Source organism: Kwoniella dendrophila, chromosome 8, assembly GCF_036810415.1.
Source record: "Kwoniella dendrophila CBS 6074 chromosome 8, complete sequence".
NCBI classification, from domain to species: domain Eukaryota; kingdom Fungi; phylum Basidiomycota; class Tremellomycetes; order Tremellales; family Cryptococcaceae; genus Kwoniella; species Kwoniella dendrophila.
The window spans coordinates 1,471,406-1,494,580 of NC_089483.1; the positions used below are offsets into that span (position 1 = coordinate 1,471,406).

Genomic DNA, 23,175 nt, shown 5'->3' on the forward strand with positions numbered 1-23,175 from the left:
AAGTCCTTGTATACACCATCAGAAGATATCGAGTACTGAAGAAAAGGACTATCGAAATAACGATACACTTAGAAACACTTCAACATACAATCAATAATCGCGCATTGACTTTTTCAGAAATTTGGATTTTGGTTATAAAGCCGGTATGCCCCGACGTGATCTTGTGAGAATAGTTGTAGTCGGTGATGGTGAGTAAAGGTGTAATGATAACCATCTACACTAATGAGGTAGCTCGAAGGGGAAGATCATGCGATTGACAATGTTTTATGCATTAAATTATAGATGGAGTGGGAAAATCATCGATAATAACATCTTTAATCAAAGAATCATTCGTTAATAATGTAAGTTCATTGATTGGTTGTCATCAACACGACTTATCCTCGTTGTATTTGTATGTCTGGTGTCATATAAAAGCTGAGAACTGATCTTTCCTTTTTTGGATTAAAGGTACAACATGTCGTACCGGAAGTAACGATACCGCCAGAAGTTACACCTGAAAATGTTACCACTTCAATAGTAGATACATCATGTAAATCAGAACCTCCTTCTAAGGATCTACTTATTAAGCCTAAGAGGTTGACGTGCTAAAACTGTTGTTGAAATCTCCATAGCCAACCCACGATCACGAGCACACCTTTTATCACAATTGACAAGAGCACATGTGATATGTTTAGTATATAGTATATCGGAACCAACTAGTTTTGATAGAGTAGCAGAATATTGGTTACCGTTATTTAGGAGAGAAGGTGTTAATGTGAGCTATCAACTACACGCTGCCTCAGCATGAGTCATAGCTAACATATGAAATACAGGTACCTGTTATACTGGTAGGCAATAAGATAGATTTGAGAGGTGGTCAGGTGACGAATCAAGGTTTAGAAGATGAGATAGCGCCTATAATGAGAGAATTCAAGGTAAGCTGGCGTTTACATACAGGTCATCATGATTACAAAGTAGCTTATCAAACAGTCGTATAGGAAGTCGAAACTGTCGTCGAGTGTTCTGCGTTGTTACCGTTGAACGTATCAGAAGTATTCTACTTTGCTCAAAAAGCAGTCTTGCATCCCACAGCGCCGTTATATGACTCTCGAGAACATGTAAGATATGTCAGACTACATCATCAATGTCAAGCTAACACGCTTGTATAGACACTGAAACCAAAATGCCTAGAAGCTTTGAAACGTATATTCAAAATATCGGATGTAGATAAAGATGGGTTGTTGAATGCAGTTGAGCTGAACCAATTCCAGGTGAGCTAACCTGAACGCTTCTATATCAAAGACCTAGCTCACTCATCATTTTCTTAGCAAAAATGCTTCTCCACTCCACTCCAATACCAAGAACTCGAAGGTATTCTTGACCTTGTCCGATCCTATGACCCTTCCACTGTGCTACCCGTTCCCACCTATTCCGTTCCATCAACGCCTTTACCGCGAGATTCTAGTTACGGTCAGTTGGGACAATCGCCGCCTTCGTTGTCACCACCAGGAGAAGGAATAACGGAATTAGGATTTTTGTATCTACACACCATATTTATACAGCAAGGTAGGATGGAAACTACTTGGACAGTTCTGAGGAAATTTGGTTATGGTGAGGGGTTGGATCTCCGAGAAGACTTTTTAACGCCTAAGTGAGTCACCCAACACCAGTTAACCTGGCGAGTCACTAACCACGATCACCAGATTCGACGTACCATACGACTGTTCAGTAGAATTATCACCATTAGGAAATCAGTTTTTAACTGACATATTTGAAGCGTATGATAAGGATCAAGATGGAGCATTATCACAAACTGAATTAGATGATTTATTTTCAACATCACCTGGAAATCCATGGTCTTCTACTTCATTACAATCTAGTGGATTTCCTGATACAACAATAACAGATGATATGGGTAGAGTTACATTACAAGGATGGTTAGCACAATGGTCAATGACAACTTTATTAGATTACAAATTAACATTAAATTATTTAGCATATTTAGGATATTCTTCTATACCAGGAATATCACCAAATAGTAATAACTCACAAACAACAGCATTACATATAACAAAACCAAGAAAACAAGATAGAAGACAAAAGAAAATCACAAGATCAGTCTTTTTATGTTATGTCTTAGGTGCAACTGGTTCAGGTAAAACAAGTTTATTGAGATCGTTTGTCAATAAAGGTTTTAAAGGTGGATTGAATAGTGATGAAGGTAGTTATGAACCAACAACAAAAGTTTTAAGTGTAGTCAATTCTGTTGAAATTGAAGGTGCTGAGAAATACTTGGTGGTAAGTACAGTATTTGGTATTTTACTTGTATAAGTAACTTACTAATATGACACAAATTCTTTCTTTCTTTCCTTCCTTAGTTACAAGAATTCGGTTCAAAATATGAATCTGAAACTTTGAGGAATTCCAAAAAGTTAGATATGGCAGATGTTATAATATATGTACATGATTCAAGTGATACCAATTCATTTTCGTATATATCGAATCTAAGGGTGAGTTGAGTATTTCAGCCGATTTGTACCATATTCCAATTATATATTCAAATCGTTTTACTGATGATTATCCTCTGATTCAGCAACAATATTCGTTAGATCATATACCAGCAATATTCGTAGCTACGAAATCAGATTTAGATTTAGCTCAACAACGTCATGAAGTTCAACCTGATTCGTATTGTAGAAGATTAGGTTTACCTGCTCCAATGGCGGTAAGTGCTAGATTAGGATCAATGCCAAATTTATGGGTCGCTATAACTAGAGTTGCATTGAATCCGTGAGTCAATATTCATCGTATGGTAGAAGATGAATACCCCATTGTTAAATGAACCAAATGCTAATGTTTCCATTCTGTGCTACGATCAGAACATCTTCCCTTGCAAGAGGACCTTCATCAACAATGTCACCCGCGCAAAGGGTCAGAATGATAGCTTCTGTGACGCTGGCTACGACTACATTTACAGCTGTTATAGGAATTTGGATGAGATATCAAGGATATACATTAAGAGGTATATGGGGCTGGTTAAGTAGAATGAGTGGAATAGGCAAGCAGCAGTAATGGTCTTTTGTAATCATAGAAGTGAAGATCACAATCATCAAAATATGGTTCACTCGACGTTTTTAGCATGTTGAGGGTTTTCCTCGTCATTCAGTACTCATCGCGCAGTGTAATATGTAAATGACAATATTAGCATCACATCATGCATTATTCAAGATCATTTATTGTCCATCGTTTTCCGCCCCAAGAAAATCTGACAGATAGGAATTAAGTATATACATATATATACATAACTGCGAACATTTATTGTTTACGAATCTACTTTGGTAATTCGATATAATTGATTGGTTTCTCGTTTCATCAAGTTTGGTTGATTTACTCAATTGGTAACTAAAGATATCTTGATACTGTATAACTTTTCTTTTGATTTGCTCTCCACCTTTTATTAGCGTATATATTTCAAGGGAATAGGCTGTAATTTCAGTTTTTCATTATTATACAAGTGCTTTCGAAAGGTTTCGTACAATTTAGATGATTGCACCCATTTGTTATACTCGTATCGATGATATTGTTAGCACAATACGATTAACCCAGCACACACACACACTACGAACAAATAGATACGTATTGAAAGGTATCATTGAAGGTATTGAACGATGAGGATGGAATACAAATATATCGTTTCTACAGTAAAAGATGAAACATGACTCAATTCATATCAGGACAAGGTAAGCAGGTCATGAAGACACCATCAGTCAAGACTCTTGAACAAACATTCTTATACTGTATATTTAGTACGGTACATTAAACAAAAATAGAAAAAAACAAACAAATTTACTTACAAATTATCAAACTACTTTTACTTCTTTCTTTTAACCATTCATTCAACATACTGTAATTACCAAAAACTCAACTCATTTTTTTTTTCCCTACCAATGTTTTTCTCATAGGGCTTCAAATTTCAAATCTAAAGTAACTTATGTTTTGAAATTCATTCCTGAACTTGGTGTACTCGTAGCGTACGTCTGTATCCTATAGGTAAATTTTCAAGTTCTTCTTCTTTTGTAACCATGGACATCCTTTGGTTTTTTTTTTTTTTATCTCTTAATATTTCACTTTTTATACTTTCACAAGAAAGAATAAATATCTTCTTCAGGGGTCTGTTGATTTGTTTTATATCATACTGTAGTTTTCTTATATATCGGATCCGATTTCGTCGCTGACTTCAAGTTACGACTTATGCAGCTCTTTACTTCTTCCTATTACCCATATTCTTATTGGTTAATTATACTTTCTCTTTCCTACAATAATCTGGTTATTTCTTCGATAAACTCAGAAAGTGGTAGGTTTTTATCAGTAGTTGTGATGTCAAAAATACATTCCAGTGGTTGAGTATGTACTATACTATGATTCCAGAACTGAGGTGGAATGAATTGCTGGAATCACAAATACCCCAAAATACGTGTCTTGAGATTATCCTTCTGCTCTGAGAAAAATCATGATCCAGCTACAGGGCAGGAAGAGTAATCTAGTTGAATTATAAAAGAAGATTCATGCGATATTAACAATGTCCTTATAAAATACTCATCCTACATTACCAGCGCTATCGCATACATGAATACGAGAAAATAGAAAAAGTCCATTAAAACCGACAGCTGACTTTACTAGATGTATAATCTACTGCGCAAACCAACATTATCATAAAACAGCTAAACCACCACCCACAATAGCACCAACTAAACCTATCACACCAAACCATGCTGCGCTAGAGATAGTTCTTGGTTCACCTGAGGAAGCAGAACTAGAGTTAGATGAACCTGAAGCTGATGATCCACTTGTTTTGCTACCACTTGGTGAAGCAGAAGTTTTACTCGAACTTGATCCTCCAGCCACAGCAGAAGGTGTAAATACACCACCAGATGGTTCAGATGAAAGACACTGGGATGCTGCTGATGATGCATCTTGTGCTGTATTTGGTCCTACAATCAATTCAAGTTTGTTAGTATATTTGACAATTTGTAAAGGAGAGGAGAGATGAACAACTCACTAGTAGGACTCAAGGTAGCGTTTCCTGCAAAATCACATGATGAATCTATAGGATTAAATTCGTAATATGCTGACATGGCATAAGACAATTTGATTGCTGGTGAACAATATGATAATTCCCCATATGTACCTGCAGTACCATTACCGCCGATAGGGTCACATGATGCTGTTCCATTTGTTGATGTTCCGAGAAGTTGACAAGCATAGCTATATTGGTCAATTACCGTCAGCAACACTGATCACGACAGATGGAGGGTTCAAAGTGTAGTGGACTTTTGATGACAAAAGTTTTAACTTACTTCAACAGATCTCCAACGATAGTAGGTGAATTAGCGGTACTTGATCTCACCAAACATGACAAAGCCTTTTGGTTAATACAATTACATACTTCTTCGTTAGGTGTAGGTGGTAAATTGTTGGAAGCAACTAATGAAGCTGATTCATTTGGACATGTGGTCTGACCTGCTGTTACAGATGATTTAGCTGGTGAGTTTGGTGGTGCGGTAGCGTTGTATTGAGTGGCTAGTCGAGTGAAGTCGTCCGAGGTTGTTACGCTATTGATATGACACCAAGATCAGTATTTTTGGTTTAACATCATTTTGCTATACGACTCACGCATTGCCATCGGAGGAGATTGTAACCATACCATAGCCTGAAGTGTAGACCGTCAGCTTGTTCTTCTGCCCAAGCAACAGTATCAAGTGGCTCACCGTCAGAGGTAGGGAAATAACTGAAAGCTACACCACCACTAAAAACGTCAGATACAGGAGTACTGAAAAGAGCGGCAACTTCTGTCCACAATCGAGGGGGTTGGAAGATACACCTATGAATGAATCAAAATATCAGATTCATATGTCCTTCTTGACGTTGAGCCTTCTTGGAAGAGGATCGACTTACCCATATTCGGACATATAGGTAGCGACTGGGATATTCTGGAAACCTTGAACGATCGTATTCCATCCTGAATTATTGTAAGAAGCATTTCCACACCACTCATAGTTATTCAATCCTATCTCTATTGTTAGCTACTCTACATGTAACGATGAAGGGATACTCAACTCACCATATAGGTCAACAGTGATATCTTCAGAACCACAAGTCAAGTATTCAGCTAATGAGTTTCTGAAATCTGCATCACCATCTGTAGCTGAATATCCTACAAGGGAGGAAGATCCAACGGATTTAAGGTACGCTTTGATATCTCTTGCAGCAGCTTTAACGTATGCTATATGAATGGGGGAATGTTAGCCTTTGTCATTTCAGCAAGAAGAAGCGAAAAGAATTTGATAGTATACTGTAGAGGAAGCTAGATGAGAGAAAAGAATAACTCACGTCCAGCATTTGTATTACTAACTTGAGTGATAACTTCATTACCAATATTAAATCCTAATATATTATCATAATTTCTAAAAGCGTCAATTGTTGAGATATATTCGTTGAGTAAATTAGTTGACCAAGAAGGTGAGGATCTATCTATCGATCCATTAAGAGGTAAAGAGACATCCAACCTATAACCACAATAGTGTAAATTAGTTTGATAGACATTAAGGATGACAACATTTTCTAGTTAAATAAATCAAGATATGATGTAAATCAATTTATAAACTCACAAAACGTAAATACCATTATCACTAAAAGTTTTCATACATTCATCATGATTCAAAGAACTATTAACTGAATAAACTCGAACTGAATTTACACCTAATTGTTTTAAATATGGTAAATCTCTTGTACAATTTGTTGAAGATGATAATGGATCATGGAATGATGATCTGTAGGAAGAACAGCCAAGGCAGGATCGAAATCAGTCATGTGTGAGCTAAAAGTATGCCAATGCTTGGCAAAGACAAAGGAGGAAGATTCTGCAGATTGGATGATGATGATAGGTGGCAAACAAGTTCTGATAATATGTTACTTACGGTTCTGGGAAACCACCACTATATTAAATGTCACAATGAAGAGTATTAGCATATATATCTCAATATTTATTAGCTCACATATACTCACTTTGCAGTGTTTGCTTCTGATGAAGCAGCAGCTTCACCTTGAGGTTGATAAGCTACACCCTGTATGTATTGTTAAACATCTCTCGATCAGTTCATGACAGAAATCTAAGCAATGAGATTGTACGATTATATTCACCTTTATATAAAACCTACTTCCACTCTCATCATATAGATATTTACCTGTTCTTGTGATTTTAGGTAAAGCGTTGGTTAAAGAAAGGAATGTTAAACCCAATAGAGGGATCAATGAGAATTTCATCTTTGTTCAGATTCCAATCTAACTCTTCTTTGTTCGTTGTTTGCTCCTCAATTGAGGTGTTCTTGAAGTACTGATCTTCCTGAATTGAATTGAACAGGTAAATGCGTTGAGCTGTTAAGACTGGTGTGGTTAGTTATTATATATTTGAATGATGAAGAAGGTCAAGAATACAAATGTTTGAATATTATATTAACAAATAGGCCAAGGCTTTCGTGGCTGTGTTTACATCCAAAACATATATATACCAAAAACACTTGAATTAAATTCCCGCTCAGGGCAAATCACGTGGAAAGTAACGGCATAACCGGGAACTTTTCTTTGCCAAGTTTCTGGTAAGTTACGATGATTCATGAATTCTTTACGCCCATTCGTATAACAAGTGACATATATGAGATATCGTGAGATGGATATTATTACAACTTATACAATTAGGTCATACCATTTCCTGTACAATACACCTGAACTCTCTCAGTTCTGTTTCTTTCACGAAACTTGGAATATTCCTTATTCCGATGAATCATTTGGCCAAACTTGCTTAACAAACTCTTCTACATCACCCCATAGCCTTTCAGGTTTTTCAAGAGCAGCGAAATGACCTCCCTGCAATGATCATGATGGAATCAGAATCAGCTTCATGCAGTCTTCATCACAGTAGAAAGCAATCCTGACATATTCTAGCCCAACTTACCGATTCATACTCTTTACTCCAAACTAAATTATGAGCAGTTTTCACCCAATGTACAGGTACAGGTGTGATTTCCTTTGGATGATATGTATATCCAGTTGGTGTGTGTTGATACTCATTTTCAGCAGATTTTACATCTCTTTTTGAACCGAAACCCTATATATAGGTCAACAGTCAACAAACCATTCACGGTGAACAACAATGTATGTAATAGGAATTTCCGCCCAACATAAGGGTGAAACAATAATGGATTGATCACTCACATATCGATAAGTATAAATCGATGAAGGAAACGTATCAGTAAACCAATATAAACTAATAAAGGTTAATATAGTATCTATTGACGGATTTTCATCTGACCACTCTAATAACTTTTCACCAATCCAACATAATAAACTAATTGGATTTGAACCTACAACTAAACCAATTGTTGATGGTCTTGTAGCATGTTCCAAATTATATCCATATAATTGAAAATGTTCAAGCATTTCTGGAATTCCAAATGGTTTTGATGATTCTTGTGTTCCAGGTGGAGGTTGTGAGAATTTTCTCATATTTAGATGAATAGCTATTAGGTATTGTATTCGCATATGAGATATCTGTCAGCCTTGGCCGTTCTAGCTTGTTGTCAAAAACGACGCCCAGTTCTACTCGTATGAATTTTTGCGACTGTAAACGTCAATTACTCACCCTTGCACCCATCATAACTCATACCTAATTCATTTGTGATGAAACTGCCTACATCTCCCCCTTGAGCTATATAAGCATCACCGAATCCTAAACCTTTCATCAATTGATCATATAAATAACCGATATCTTTGACTGAGAATTCACGATCTGTAGGAGGTGAATCGGAGAATAAGTAGCCTGGTGAAGAAGGGAATATAAGGTGATATCTACATCATAGGTATAATCGGTCAGTATAATCTCATCAGCATCAATTCAGACCGGTTCTTCCATTCGTCCGATGTTCAATGGGAAGCAGAGCAGACTTACGGTAAACTATCAGGATTATATTGTTCTCGAACATGTTCCATAATAGGTAAAAATTCAATAAATGATCCTGGCCAACCATGACTCAATATAATTGGAATTGCATCTTTTTTATTTGAAAATAAAGCTGCAAAATGAATTTTATATTCTAGCCCATCTTTATTTTTGACTTGAGCTGTGAAAGCTGGTTGTGAATTTATACGTGATTCTTGTTTTCTCCTATAGGAATACAATCAAATATTAGATCCGGTCAGTCATACATTTATTCGATGAGATACGCATAACATGGATGAATGATGTTTCACGATAGAACGACATACCAATCGTATTGATCAACCCAATAAGTTCTAGTTTCATCTAACCATTTTCTACTTACACCAAAATTATTATTCTGTTTATTAAATCTATTAGGTTCAGTATTTTTATTTTCATAAGTTTCTTTAGGTAATCTTGATAACCCAATCAAAATTTTCAAATCTTCTAAATCTTTGTCTGGAATTGATATTTTGAAAGGTTCTAATGAAATTGTTGGTTTGAAAGGTGGATTAGAATATGACATTTTGGGGGGAATTGTTCACCTTGTAAGTTTTCCGGTACAGTAAAGTAACTTGATAAGTTGGGAGTTTGAGTGTTTTTGCTTTTATCGTTTTGCTCCAAACGGTTATATTAACGTTGACAGCAGATTGAAGATGCAAAAAAACGTTCTCGTCTATATATAGCGTTTATATATAATATATATATATATACTGTTATCCTTGATACGTATATAACGGTTGACTAGACTAGACTGTACTTTAATAGACTTTCTCACACACAACAGCTGAATAAGCCTGACGTCATCTCATCACCAAATGTGCGGTATGAGCCAGTACATAATCATCATGTCTGTCAATTGCTTATCAATCATATCTTCTGAGCGCAATCCAAGTAATCCCCCCACATGATCTTTGACAGTTGAACAGGAGATCAAGCTTATCATAATTCTTGGACAGTCTAGATCTTACTCAATGATGTATATGTGCAGGAGAATTCGTGCTCGAAATATCTATCTCAATTCAGCAGTATAATCACCTTCCTTAGCAGTAGCTTAGCTAGTAGTTCTGATTTGGTAATTTGGTGATAACCACGAGGTATACCCTGTCCTGTTCATATCGGTGACTCCCGCTTGAATACAGAACCCTTAGTTTCGGTCCGGGAAGGTTAATTGAATGCAGTAGGTTGGTAAAAAGGTACGATCGGTAGTATCTTTATATTTGAAGAAGATCAAACGTCATCATCCTTTTTGATGTTTTGTGCTTAATTTGTGCAAGATCCGATCGATTTACAAGAAAGATGCAATCTTGTATTGGAGTTTTCAAGATTACAGGATTTTTTCATCGATCTTCTTCTCATACAGCAGATTTTAGGCTGAAACATAACCTTAGGGAATAGAGGTTAGAATAATATGTTAATCTGCGATGGCATGTTTAAGCAGATTACTGATTATAGATTGATGATGCATTCATTCACTCATTCATGTTGTACAGTACCAGTACATCTATCTGTATTTTAGGTTCACTTCCATCTTCGTTAATTCGTTAATCTGACAGCATTTATTGTACAATAGTACTACGCTATAACAAGTAACTGATAATCATTCAAGATCCAACATTCGATCTTGGCACTTTTATCTGTAATTCAGAACTTTCACTCAGGGAAAGAATCATAGTTCCAATAGAGGATTACAAATAATATGACAACGAACAATAATGAACCTAAAGTCAGAGAAATAGTAATAATAGGAGGAGGTTTAATTGGAGTATCTACAGCATATTACCTTTCAAAACAAGTTGGTTTACATCCTGAAAGTAAAATTACTTTGATTGAAGAAGAAAATGTTGGTACAGGAAGTAGTGGTTATTCAAGTGGATTGTTGAAGCAATTGTCAACTAAATATCAAGATGATAACGAAAACCAAGAATTGACAAAGAAAGGATTTGAATTACATCAGAAATTAGCTAAAAATCATAAAGGGGAATTGAAATGGGGTTATAAATCCATTGATCTATATGTGAGTGTTCTGTATTTTTGAGTTGTCATCAATGGTAGAGGCGTCTATATGAGAGATAGTGAACAAGAGCGTTTTTTATAGGATATGAAATTCGAGACTGTTTAATATTAACATTCGTTTCAAAATACAGGAAGCCGATATAGCTTCAACTGTGAACTCTACAACGCATTCACAGCTGAATGGTAACTCTGATCAACCTTCTTGTTCTTATTCATCATCATCATCCACTGCTTCAGCATGTATTCCCTCATTCTTACCGCCATCAACAATAACCTCAGTGAAAAGTTCAAATAATGACGATAATAAAGAGGCTTCAACAGCAACAGCAATATGTCAACCATCAGATTTAACAAGGCATTTATGTGGATTATTTTTAACTTATCCTGGAGCTTCATTACTTATAGCTAAAGCAACAAGTTTAACATTTGACGAGAATGATGATGAGAACTTTGATGATACAGATCTACAGAACATTGATGATACAGATCTGAATCAAGAAGAATGTTTGGAAAATAATGATAATGATGACGACGACAACAACAACAACAATATTTTATCATCAATAACAAATGCTATAACGTCTACTTTCACCAGCACCACCACTAGTCAAAAGGATGTGGATGTAAAACATAAAAGGAAAAGGAAAGTAAAAGGTATAAATGTAATTCAAATTATAAATGGTATAGAAGAAATCGTACATTTAAATTGTGATACGATAATTTTATCCCCTGGTATAAAGTTTAATTTGTTATTAAAAGAATTACAGCTTTTCAATAATAATCCTCAAATTCCAATACCTAAACAACTAGAGATTGAAAATAAACAATGGGAAACAATTATATTAAAACCTAAAGAAAAATTAAAACCTTGTGCTGTTCATCTAAGTTCAATTTCATCAGATACAAATAATGAGAAGAAGAAGAAGAAAAATGGAAAAATAGAAATCATAGTTAGAGATGATGGAAAAGTTTTAATGTGAGTACAGTAGTATTTCGTTATGATATATGCACTATAATCTACTTTAATTATAAACAAAAACAAAAGGCCAAAAACTAGATTTTACAATATTGTACTAATGTATATATATATATTATAGATCTCGACTATCACCTAATCAACCCACCCCAGATACGAATCCAAATTCGAAATTATCAGTCATCGTTGATGGGAAATCACCTTCTTCTTCTAGTAGTGATAATGATGATTTATTATCTTACATATCAAAGATAATACCAAAATTCAATTCATCAAATGGTACTTTAACATTATCAAAGATTAAATGGTTATCGCCATCTTTAGAAAGACCTTTTTTTGGTAATTTATCAGAACATTTGGATGTCGATATAAGTGGGATATGGTTTGGGATTGGGTGAGCATATTTTTTTTTTGATGATATTTCTGGAAATGATACATGATAATTCGATTAAACTGATTGATTAAAATCACCTCATCTTGTTTGTTATGTTATGGATCATTTTCTTTTTTTTTTTTAGTGGTAATACAACTCAAGGTAAATCTGACGACACAAATCTATTCTTAATCATATTTTCGGATCATAACTAATCATTATCATCTTCTTCATTCAAATCATAATAGGTCCCGCGATAGGTTTACAATTAGCTTCAGAAGTGCTCAAGAATTAATCGATTACATTTACGTTTCAATCCCTCTTATATTCCTCCCGACTCTCGTTATATGTATCTTTAGACAATTGTCAATGTAGTGTAATACAAAGGAAATAGAACCTATATAATCAATAATCTAGCATAAATTCCAATCATAATGTATAAATACGCAATACATGTATATCGTAAAAAAAAAAAAAGTTTTGTGGGACATAAACTGTTATTAACGACCGTTTGAATATGACATATGTATGTATATACGTCTAATAACTTACAATAGAAAAGCAATCCAAATACAACGACAAACCTCTCCAGAACTTTCAGGCAAATGCCTGGTGAAATGACCAAAAGCGTTTTACATAACAGAACAACCTCTAGGAGGATGATTTTCATCCCAAACATCTTCTAAATATCCATTGGCATTTACATTATTATTACTAGAATTAGACCACCAACTATTTTTCTTTCCTTCTTTCTTTTTTCCCTTGCCTATATTTTCTTCATCTGCATTATCAAATTGAGCTTGACATTCAAATTTCTTATCTAGATCATCTCTTACTTCTTTCCAATCTTTAGGTATTTTTACATCTCTCCAACTAGGAAATGTTTTTATAGTTATCAAATCATTATTCGATTCTTTCGAATTATATTGAAAAGGTGTAAATTCCCATTCTTGATTAACACCTATTCTAGTTCTGCATGAATCAGAAATTTTATCGTAAAATACTGTGGAGATTGTCCTACAATCAATCAATGATATTACACCTTTAGGATTATGTTTTATGAATGTCTCTAATACTGATTGATCAGCCGACGTGTTCTGTACAAAGATGAAGTAAAATCTTAATCAGTCAAAAACTTAAATTCTCACTTAGTGAATATATCGTTCGATAAACATTTACTCACATCCACTTCCAGTATTTGCAATTTAGGGGTATTCTTGATAAATTTAATTAAACCCTCACACGTAATATCTTTTGCATGACTAAGCCTTAATTCCATCAGATTTCTGCTTATAGGCTGATCATCAAGATCGAAATCTACTGATGATCTATATCTTGAAAGTATATCTAAAAATGAATCAGAAATGCCACCAAATTTACCAGTTTCTTCTAAATCAATTCTTTCAATTTTCGGTATCGTTTTAATGAAATTGATTAAACCTACTTCTGATGCATTTTTATCAGGTTGATTTGAATGATGATTAGGATCCATGAATATACAAGATAAATTTGATAATTCCAGTTTAGTTAAATTTGGTAATTTACCTTTTAAATGATGTAAAAATTTCCCTTTTAGTGCTGTACATCCAGATAAATTCAAATGTTTAATTTGACTTTCTCTCTCTGATCCTTCCAACATATTGGTAAATCTTTCAAAATCTTCATCAAACAAATGCGTACAGCCTTGAGCATCAAATGTTTCTAAATTGATCAATCTTTTAACTATCAAAGGTAATAACTCTGAAGCGTGTCTTCCATAACTCTTTAATCCACCGATACGAAGACATCTCATTTTTGATGCTTGTGTATCGTCCATAGTGGATATTAGGAAAATCATATCTCCCAATGTCAATTCTGTACATCTAGATACATCTATCGATTCGAGTTGACGGGTTGATCTTGCCAAAGTACGTATAACTTCCGAAGTACAACTATTGACTGCTTTTAAATTGATACTCTTCAAGCCTGGTGAGCCGGATATAATTGAGCATATATCGTAAGAGCTCAATCTTGTTGTACCCCGAAGATCGAGTATTCGTAAATTGGGTAGCCAAACCGCCAAGCGATCTGATCGAGGACTTGAAGTCCAGTCAAATGGTGAGAGATAAGGAATGAGGATTCCACCATGGATTAGGTCTAGCCCTCGAAGTGAGAGTTCAGTGATGAATGGTAAGGCGGAAATGACGATTCTTTTGACTGTGTTGGGATGCATGACATGGGAATAAGGAGTAAGTTCGAGTTTAGACCAAAGTTGACCATCAAGGCAAAGATGTTGCCATCCTGTAGACACCTATAAAGTTAGCTTTGCTACAAATTGATCCAACTCACCCTGCTAAATTTGATAAGTTCTCTTCGTCCTCCTAATTCTCCACTCCATCTCATATTCCCACCTTCAGCTTTATGGATATCGACCAATGTTTTGAATATCATGACCTTCAATTCACGAGGCAATACAGCATCAAAGTAGTTCGGTTTCTCAGTTTCAATCTCCTCAGGCCCCTCTACTAGTAATTCTGACGCAGTTGTATTCAGAAGAGGCATGGAAGCGGCACGAGGACGATGTATTCGTACTGGGTGAGCTGGTGGTGTCGGATCTTGTGACAACTGTTCTTCGGAAACTACATTCTGCTGTGGTGGTAATGCTTTCTGGATAATCATGCATGTCCCAGATCCCTCTTGTTGACTAAGCCCATCTACCGAAAAATGGCGAGTGTGAGCGATTGGGGGTATGACAGGAGGTGAATGAGCGAAATCTCGCACAGTAACTTCGTGATGTCCGACATGGTGATTTGCTTGGAACAATATAGCCTGTTCTGTCTGAGCTGCGAATTCTGCCGTAGTATCCTCCTGAGAGGTGTGACCGGTCGACAGCATACTAGTTGATTTGATTGAGGCCGACGATGGAGTACGAGACATAGTCAATAGGGATTTTAGTCGAGATTTTTTCGGTCGTACCACTTGATCTCTACCATTCGTAATGGCAATAGGAGTTAACCCACCAACATTGGTGGAAGAACCGGAATTACTATGTTCCAATCCATCATCGTTAAATTCTTTTGATCTACGTAAACTTTTGAAAGAAGATCGGGATCTCTCTAATTTAATTCTGACGGCCGCTTTCAATTTGGATCCTCGACCGATCGATACATCGGGACTATCTGAGCTTTCATTCGTTGATATACTAAGACGATGTTCGTAGTCTTTATTGGCAATGTTTGAAGAGGTCACTCCAGCTGATGGCGCGGTGTCAACAAGGTTGATGGGACTCTCTAGAATGAGGGATGAGAAATCCTCTGCTGTGTTTTGTGACGATGAAGATTGCGGTTCGATGTCCGGTGAAGTTGAAAGGTAGGCACTACTAAAACCATAGCTATTTTGACGATTTCGAGATAAATATGTTGTCTCAGTAGGCGACTCTACGATTCTTTTGAATGGCTCTTCGGTGTTGCCATTTAAAACACCTAGTATGGATGACGTTTGAGGGGTTTGAATATGAGGAAACGAGTCGGCTGATGATGTTGTCAGGATAGTATCTGACCTTTCCCGTATTGAATTACCGGGTGTTCGAGGTTCACTATCAATGAGAATAGTAACAGGTGTGTTTGAGGTTGTCATGATGTTGAGAGGATGTAGTCAGATGATTGCTGAATATGTTATCTTCGGTAAACTTCTGTCAGATATACCGGCGAAGTAGTGATTACGGTGAAGACGGTAAAGTACAGTTAGATTAAAGTTACAATTGTAAGATTGACGACAAGTATAAGACTGAAATGACTCTCGAAGGGATTGATGTTGGCTTGAGTACGGGTATTCTGGAGGGCAAGGATGATGATCGTGATTTACAAGGAGTACAAACAGATAAACGATGATTTGGTGGAAACAAACAACAAAGATGAGAAAATACAACGAAGTACAAGTAATACAGAGTAGATTTGTCAAGAGATCAGATGGAAGGCTACATATTTAGGAAAGATTCGAGGTGGAAAGTGAAAAGAGAACAGTGAATGAAAGAAAACCTAGATAAAGGTCTTTGCCTATCTATTCTATTCATTTTGTAGTGATGCTGTGAGATTATGAGCGAAAAGCTAAGCTAAAAAGGTTAAAAAATCCAGCAAAGAGACACTTGACCTCATAATATGGAGACCCCGCGTACATTATCAATATGTTACCTCAAAATCCAGATCTTCTTCTTCTTCTTCTCCTTCCTTCTTCCTTTTTCAGGGCAAAATAAACGAATTATATAAGTTACAAGCTATATGTATAAGTTACAGGAGATAGGAGATATTTTACTTTGTGGCGTCAAAGTATTAAAAGAGAACAGCCTGCATAAGTTACGGTAGAGTAAGATATTAAGGATGTCTTTCATCGCATCAATGAAAATACTAGATCTACATGCCAAAAAATCGCTTGACTGAACCTGTGAATGAAGGTTCAGGTTGGTTTCGAGTACCTATTCCACTTCCTGACTTGTTCGAATCTGATTCAGCTGCCTATACAACGTTTAATTTTTAAGATCAGTCTTTCTGAATTATGCTTTGTCCAATACGACTCACAGCTTGTTGAGCATGATACCGAGTATCTGCTTCAGCGACCGACTTTTGCCATTCCCTCTTCCTTTGCCACCTTGCTAAATTCTCTTCAGATTTTACAGCAGATTCACGTTGTTTAGCTAACGAATGACAAGTTTCTTGCATTTGAACTTTAATCAATTTACGAGGAGTATTAGTACTGGTAGAAGAAGGTAATTCAAAGACTTCAGGTTTGGTTAAATTATTATAAGGCTCCACGTTACTCATACGTTCAACTAATGATTTTACGGAACCTCGATATTTAACCTGTTTTCGATCGTCTTCGCTATCTTGAGAAAATGTAAAAGAGGTTGTATTTCCAACTCTGTCAAAAGTACCTCCTGATAATTTTCCTGAATTAGGTTCTCTCCAGTATAATGATATGGAATGTTCAGTATCTTCTTCATCGAACAATCGATCAGGATCATCAGTTATATCTGTAATCATCATATAATACCCTTGTGCCCTACTCTCAAGAGTTGCAAAGTGAATAACGGAACGGATTAGCAGGACAGATTCAGATGAGCGTCAGCTTTACGACGGTATGAATGAGAAAGCGCTTTTAAAAGAGTTTTTAACTTATTATCCAATATTTCCAAGTTTTTACCGACTTACTCTTGAGAATCAAATTCGATGTCATCTTTAAGCACATTCATCTTGGTTGCTGTATCATGGACAGTGGTGGTAGAAGATTCGGACATTGTCGTATTTGAATGAGGAGTGATGACAAGCGTTTGTAGATGAAGCGATTAACATAAGTTCATTCAAACTGGAAGGGCCTATCAAAGTTCCAATAGACGCTCTCTCTCTATATATATATCTTGAGTCGGTACTTGAACATATGAGTTACTGAAAATTAGTCCTTTCACCGTATAAATGTTTGTGCTATAGCAAAGGAGGCTCAATAGAATGAAAGGGTCATTTTGGGCGTCAGTTTGGTATATCATAGAAGTCAATGATATGACGTACTAGCGAGTTTGTCATATTGTACATTAATTGCATGTATCCTTTAAAACATATATATATATATATATATATAGAAGACTTGAGAAAATAATTCGTAGTTCGCTTATTTGAATTTCGTTACCTATAAACTGTAGCATCGAGAATTCCGCACAAAAGTTCGCCTACCTTACCCGTTTGTACCTACACACATTATCAATTCATATGAGTGTTAGCGGACAGAATGACAACTCACCCTACTCTGTCGTACTCTACTTAGGAGGAAATGCTTTACCCAAAAGATGTCAATACCTTCTGGCGAATCAAATGTACAATATTTCACATCTAATGAATTCCATCTAGTACAGGTATGTAGGCTTTTCAAAGATAGTATGTAATGTACTTCACCGGATATCCTACGTCTCTCAGGTTTGAAACGTAGAATGTGTACAGTACTTGGACCTTTTCAACAAAGAGTTACTGGTTGAAACGCAAATCAAGCACGAACTCGAGCCGAATTCCGCGATGTGCATTGAACAAGCTTGTTTTGGGTAAACACCCCTGAAAAGGTGACTAATGTGCCTTGAAGGTGAACGATCATCCGATGATCATCCTCGAGTTTTTGGGTTTCTTGGCAAAAAGCTTTTGGCGTTTTGGTAAAATCATCTTGTTTGCTTGTTCGCTATGTTTATTCTTCACTTCTACTGTTTGTTTGTTTGTTTGTTTGTTTATTTTGCATAGCGTAACATGATATAATCATGCGACGTACTGTATGTGCTACATGACGCTTTGAGCAACATATAAGTTATAGTAAACAAGACAAGATGCAAATCGATTTAACATCCCCCCTTCCATCTCTATTTATCTATACTATCAAATCGTTTTCTGCTCATACCGTCCCTTTCAATGTTTAATCAATTATCTATCGCTCTTTTGGCCAGTACTCTTCTAATAGGCTCAATTGAGGTTCAAGCGCAAGAACGTGATCAATATGGTACATATGTAGGATGTGCTAAAACTAGTTTCACTCCTACAGACGCTTTCAAGCCAGAAGGCAAATTCAGTCTTTCAGAAGATTGCGCTGTGAGTTTTTCTTTTCCTCCCTTTTGTGAATTTCATTAAGTCTTTCCGTCAACATATAAATACCAAAAAAAAAGATCTACACTGATGATATTCTGTTTATATACTCTACTTTACACCTTTAGCAAGAATGTTATTATAATGAAAATAAACAATACATGTGGTCATATTACCTTTGGGGTACAGGTGAATGTATGTGTAGTGATATATTTTATCCAAGTCAATTTGAAGTTGCTATGCCAGAAGAATACAGTCAAACATTACGTTGTGCGGACACAGATTATGATGTAAGTTTTTCAATGTTTTCTCCGTATCTCTCTCTTGAATGAATGATGATGGATTCTATACAATGGTTCCTAACTGTTCATATGGATCATCGTCCTCAGGTATGGGTATCTGCATCAACATGGTCAACACAAGCATGTTATTCCTTACAAGAAGATCCTGAGAATGAGATATCAGGTTTAACTGAAATTGGTGTAGTAGCAAATCCAGAAATTTGTTTTCAAGCTTGTACAGATTATAGTATGTCAAGTTATCAATTAAAAGGTGATGCAGATGGTGCAACAATGTATTGTTGGTGTGGTCCACAATGTGAGTCATTGAAATGCATCCATTTATTTAGTTAGAACCGAATCAACAGAGTTACTGATAAACAACTTACTGTTTCATTCATTAATTGAACAGCTGCATATTCAAATAAATATAGAGCAGCATGTGATTATAATATATATGCGGTATTTGAACATATTCAAAGTACAGTAGTTAATTCAGTTTTTGCAAAAAGACAAATGAAAGAAAGATTAATTAAAGAAATTAATGGTAAAAGAAAAGCTTTATGTCCAGGTTCTTTAACAGCTTGTAATGTTGATGAATTTAGAGATTCTTTCGAGGTAAGTTTCTGATGATCCTTTTTTTTTTGTTTCGTGCATCTTGACGAAAATGCAAAGAAGACCTTAAAAACTTATGTTTGTCATGAATAACCTTGATGTAGTGTATCGATACTACACAAGAATTAGAATCTTGTGGAGGTTGTTCTTTAGGTCAATTTAATCAAAATCCAAATTTAAATGCTACTGTCGGTGTAGAGTAAGTCAAAATTCGAATCAATCCAGCAAGATTCGTAAATAAAGAGACTCGCTAATCACCATCTTTAATTCGTCAGTTGCACATCGTTACCTGGTATCCCAAGAGGTGCTGTAACTTGTTCAGATTCGAAATGTACAGCTTTTGCCTGTAAGAAAGGATGGACTCTAACTTTAGATGGGCATTGCGTTAAAGCTTGATACCAATCTATCTGAATGAGGTTTAATTGACCGTTTGGGTTTTTTTTTTGGGTACTTGCTATGTTTAGTTCTTCTTCAAGATTCAAGTTTTTTTCGTACTACTAAAGCGACGACGACGATGACGCTCCTTATGCAATATCTGGATTTATGCTTTTCTACTTAATCTGGGGCTTCCAAGCCATTTGGGCGGATTGAGATTTGTTGGAATGAAAACAATATGTGCATGAATCGAAAACGAGGAACCCTAAGAAAGCAGTGAAACGTAATACAAAAGGAGAACAACGAGAATTAATAATTAGAAAAGAGGTTTTTTTAATCTCTACAACAGATATCATCCATTTCTTCCGGTACTATAACAGACGCATGATCATTCAGCACATCGTTCATTACTAATTGTTACCTGATGAAGAGGTTTTGGGTTGGTTAGAAGGAAGATTTACAACTTACCTGTTTGTGACCAAGCTGCACAACCACCGACTAAATTAATTGAATCTTCTTCATTATCAGTTTCGATAAATTTCCATATTGTTGATTTACTTCCTTTTAAATAACATCTATCTGCCTCTTCATCGAAGAAAATCCCTTGACATGCTATACAGAACGATACCAACGTCATGAGCAAGAGCAAGCGGTATTATACTATATATAAGGGAGGATTTAGATCCGAACTTACCATCACCATAAGCATTACATAAAGTCACACAACTATCTCTTGGTGAAACGGGCAATGGACCACTTAACTAGAACATTAATGAAGGATTCAACAATCAGCAAAAAGAACTTTTCTTCGTTTCCGGCAGCTGGTACCGAACATGAAGGTGCGGATCAAAACTTACATCATCACCAATCAATTTCCAACCTGAATAACGAGCAAAACCATTCCTTTCTTTACCTGATTCCTTAAAACATTTTAAATATTTTGAAGATGTTTTAGATTTCCTTGATGTATCATAATTTGGTGAGGATTTTTGTTCTTCGCCATTATCTTCTTGTCCGTTATTATCTTCACCATAATATATATCAGGATTTGGATTGGAAGAAGAAGAAGAAGAAGATAAGAACGAAGCGAATTTACTGAATAATGAAGTTTTTATTGTTTCATCACGCTTTGATATTGGATTTGTTGGGAATGCTAAGATTGTTGATAAGATTGAAAGTAGTAAAGTGAGAATGAGTAATCGCATTTTGTCAAGTATCAGCTTGAGTTGTATGAAGGAATAAAAGGTATCAAGTGTGAAACAGAGTGTAAGAGAGGGATAAAGGAAACAAGTATATTATCGTGAAAAGAGTGTATATTGTAGTTGGATATACGAAGTCAAAGAAGATAAAGAAAATACGTAGTAGTTCACAAAGTCAATGACGACGAATCAGTCAGTTTATTATATTGTTAATCATCAGTAAGAGGCAGGATTTCAACTACGACTAACCAACGTAGTCGCGTTCTTTTTCCATTATATACAATTATATTAGCGCTATCATCTTTGTTATTTTCTTCTTGTTGTTATTAACTTATCAACACTATAGTAAGGTATGTTAGGATATACTACCTTACCGGTATTTTAATTTTGACTGCAATTACAGTATACATACACAGTATACTATATGTTAATTTAACCAAAATCCTAAACGAGACACTAACTTCCCCGACAGGAAGTCGTATATAATCCATTAGTAAGGTTAACTTAATTATGATAGATTAAAATTAAGGTTGTTCTATTTTTGAATGGCGTTTTGGTTGGTTTTTTTTCCAAAATTTCGGTTTTTGAATTGGAATGAATGAACCACCCCCCTTCAGCTAAGATACAAACGGTACGGTAAAAATTATCAAAATACCTTGGTCGATCAGGCACAAAAGAACCAAAAGAACGAGTTACGTTAAAATAAGAACAACAAATTAATCGAAGAGGAACGCGATCGCAATTTTAAAGGAATGCAAAGGGATTGTAAAGAAGTCAACGACAAGGACGTGACGCGTTTTGTATGAAAGTAAAAATACCCCATAATTGTTCACCTTTTAATTTGTGGACGATCTTCAAGGATTCGGGCTCTATCTCTGATTATTAACTGTGTATATAGCACGAGTACTGTAGTCAGATTATCTCATAGACCTTATTTAAAATAATCCTGTCATTGTGAACCGCTAGTAGTGAGGGGTGAAAGGGCTTAACGTGGCTCACTTACAAAGAGATCACCCTCGGAGATAAATCAGGCCACCATAGGAAAAGTTGTAAGGTTTTTGTATTGCTGTCCACACATACATCTTCAGCTTTGCAGGACTACAGACAACCATGAGGAGATTAGGACATGCCAATGAAGGTATCCATGCAGTTATCCTTTGCATATTCCCTCTTTCTTCACTTGCTGATCTACTTCTGTGTGTGATCTATTTCTAAGTGAGCCACGTTACGTGAACGATCTAAGGTGGAAGAGATCTACACTGGACGAGTACTGTACTTGTACTGTACTGTTACAATGCAGCTTTACGACGAAGATGATCGTGTATACAGGGTTGATGAACATAACGACCGCGCTGAGTAGACCGAGTATATCTCATGGGATAAGTGCCAATCGAGTTCCAGTAAATTTACCAATCAATCGCAAAAATTGATCATCAGTTCCTTTCTTTTTCATTTGCTAACTCTTGTGTTGTTGACTTAGGTCTGCAAGGCAACAGAATCACATAAACAAGTGAAGGATCTTGACGTGAACTTCGCGCAACCAATATATCGCTAAACAAAGTGCTGAGAGAGTGAGCTTGTACAAGATATGCTATGTGGATCCGATAGTGGGATTTTGCAAGACATCCAACCATGTTTACATTAATGGCATTCTGAATTAGACTGTATGAGGATATCTGATTCATGGAATATTTGCCGTACTCTATTCTATATGATAATGCTTGTCCCCTAGTATACTATACC

The 23,175-nt window shown here is 35.8% G+C and overlaps 9 protein-coding genes across 9 annotated transcripts; 3 read left to right on the top strand and 6 right to left on the bottom strand.

The window, feature by feature from the left end:
- Window positions 1-145: 145 nt before the first annotated feature.
- On the top strand, window positions 146-3,051 carry L201_006365 (mitochondrial Rho GTPase 1; the record flags this gene model as incomplete). Its single annotated transcript, XM_066222084.1, has 12 exons — window positions 146-188; window positions 283-341; window positions 448-529; window positions 612-754; window positions 813-914; window positions 978-1,097; window positions 1,149-1,250; window positions 1,308-1,630; window positions 1,683-2,277; window positions 2,358-2,489; window positions 2,573-2,769; window positions 2,859-3,051. The coding sequence occupies 12 exons, from the start codon at window positions 146-148 to the stop codon at window positions 3,049-3,051; spliced, it is 2,091 nt and encodes a 696-aa protein (XP_066078181.1).
- Window positions 3,052-4,689: 1,638 nt separating this feature from the next.
- Window positions 4,690-7,302, bottom strand: L201_006366 (uncharacterized protein; the record flags this gene model as incomplete). Its single annotated transcript, XM_066222085.1, has 12 exons — window positions 4,690-4,970; window positions 5,039-5,244; window positions 5,337-5,591; window positions 5,653-5,689; window positions 5,748-5,860; window positions 5,935-6,046; window positions 6,101-6,262; window positions 6,370-6,545; window positions 6,648-6,809; window positions 6,957-6,974; window positions 7,045-7,103; window positions 7,180-7,302. 12 exons carry the CDS (start codon window positions 7,300-7,302, stop codon window positions 4,690-4,692), a joined length of 1,704 nt encoding a protein of 567 aa, XP_066078182.1.
- Window positions 7,303-7,806: 504 nt separating this feature from the next.
- On the bottom strand, window positions 7,807-9,539 carry L201_006367 (uncharacterized protein; the record flags this gene model as incomplete). The annotated part of the gene is made up of 6 exons (XM_066222086.1): window positions 7,807-7,902; window positions 7,991-8,143; window positions 8,251-8,555; window positions 8,678-8,883; window positions 8,984-9,199; window positions 9,301-9,539. The coding sequence occupies 6 exons, from the start codon at window positions 9,537-9,539 to the stop codon at window positions 7,807-7,809; spliced, it is 1,215 nt and encodes a 404-aa protein (XP_066078183.1).
- Window positions 9,540-10,712: 1,173 nt separating this feature from the next.
- L201_006368 (uncharacterized protein) lies at window positions 10,713-12,673 on the top strand (the record flags this gene model as incomplete). Its single annotated transcript, XM_066222087.1, has 5 exons — window positions 10,713-11,030; window positions 11,161-12,005; window positions 12,127-12,399; window positions 12,524-12,540; window positions 12,627-12,673. 5 exons carry the CDS (start codon window positions 10,713-10,715, stop codon window positions 12,671-12,673), a joined length of 1,500 nt encoding a protein of 499 aa, XP_066078184.1.
- A 337-nt stretch (window positions 12,674-13,010) lies between these two features.
- Window positions 13,011-14,170, bottom strand: L201_006369 (uncharacterized protein; the record flags this gene model as incomplete). Its single annotated transcript, XM_066222088.1, has 2 exons — window positions 13,011-13,475; window positions 13,562-14,170. 2 exons carry the CDS (start codon window positions 14,168-14,170, stop codon window positions 13,011-13,013), a joined length of 1,074 nt encoding a protein of 357 aa, XP_066078185.1.
- A 515-nt stretch (window positions 14,171-14,685) lies between these two features.
- L201_006370 (uncharacterized protein) lies at window positions 14,686-15,993 on the bottom strand (the record flags this gene model as incomplete). The annotated part of the gene is made up of 1 exon (XM_066222089.1): window positions 14,686-15,993. The coding sequence occupies one exon, from the start codon at window positions 15,991-15,993 to the stop codon at window positions 14,686-14,688; it is 1,308 nt and encodes a 435-aa protein (XP_066078186.1).
- Window positions 15,994-16,766: 773 nt separating this feature from the next.
- Window positions 16,767-17,647, bottom strand: L201_006371 (uncharacterized protein; the record flags this gene model as incomplete). The annotated part of the gene is made up of 3 exons (XM_066222090.1): window positions 16,767-16,868; window positions 16,932-17,412; window positions 17,562-17,647. 3 exons carry the CDS (start codon window positions 17,645-17,647, stop codon window positions 16,767-16,769), a joined length of 669 nt encoding a protein of 222 aa, XP_066078187.1.
- Window positions 17,648-18,794: 1,147 nt separating this feature from the next.
- Window positions 18,795-20,254, top strand: L201_006372 (uncharacterized protein; the record flags this gene model as incomplete). Its single annotated transcript, XM_066222091.1, has 6 exons — window positions 18,795-18,971; window positions 19,094-19,255; window positions 19,355-19,562; window positions 19,656-19,861; window positions 19,963-20,057; window positions 20,134-20,254. The coding sequence occupies 6 exons, from the start codon at window positions 18,795-18,797 to the stop codon at window positions 20,252-20,254; spliced, it is 969 nt and encodes a 322-aa protein (XP_066078188.1).
- Window positions 20,255-20,566: 312 nt separating this feature from the next.
- Window positions 20,567-21,438, bottom strand: L201_006373 (uncharacterized protein; the record flags this gene model as incomplete). The annotated part of the gene is made up of 4 exons (XM_066222092.1): window positions 20,567-20,604; window positions 20,702-20,845; window positions 20,928-20,994; window positions 21,091-21,438. The coding sequence occupies 4 exons, from the start codon at window positions 21,436-21,438 to the stop codon at window positions 20,567-20,569; spliced, it is 597 nt and encodes a 198-aa protein (XP_066078189.1).
- Between the last annotated feature and the right edge of the window lie 1,737 nt (window positions 21,439-23,175).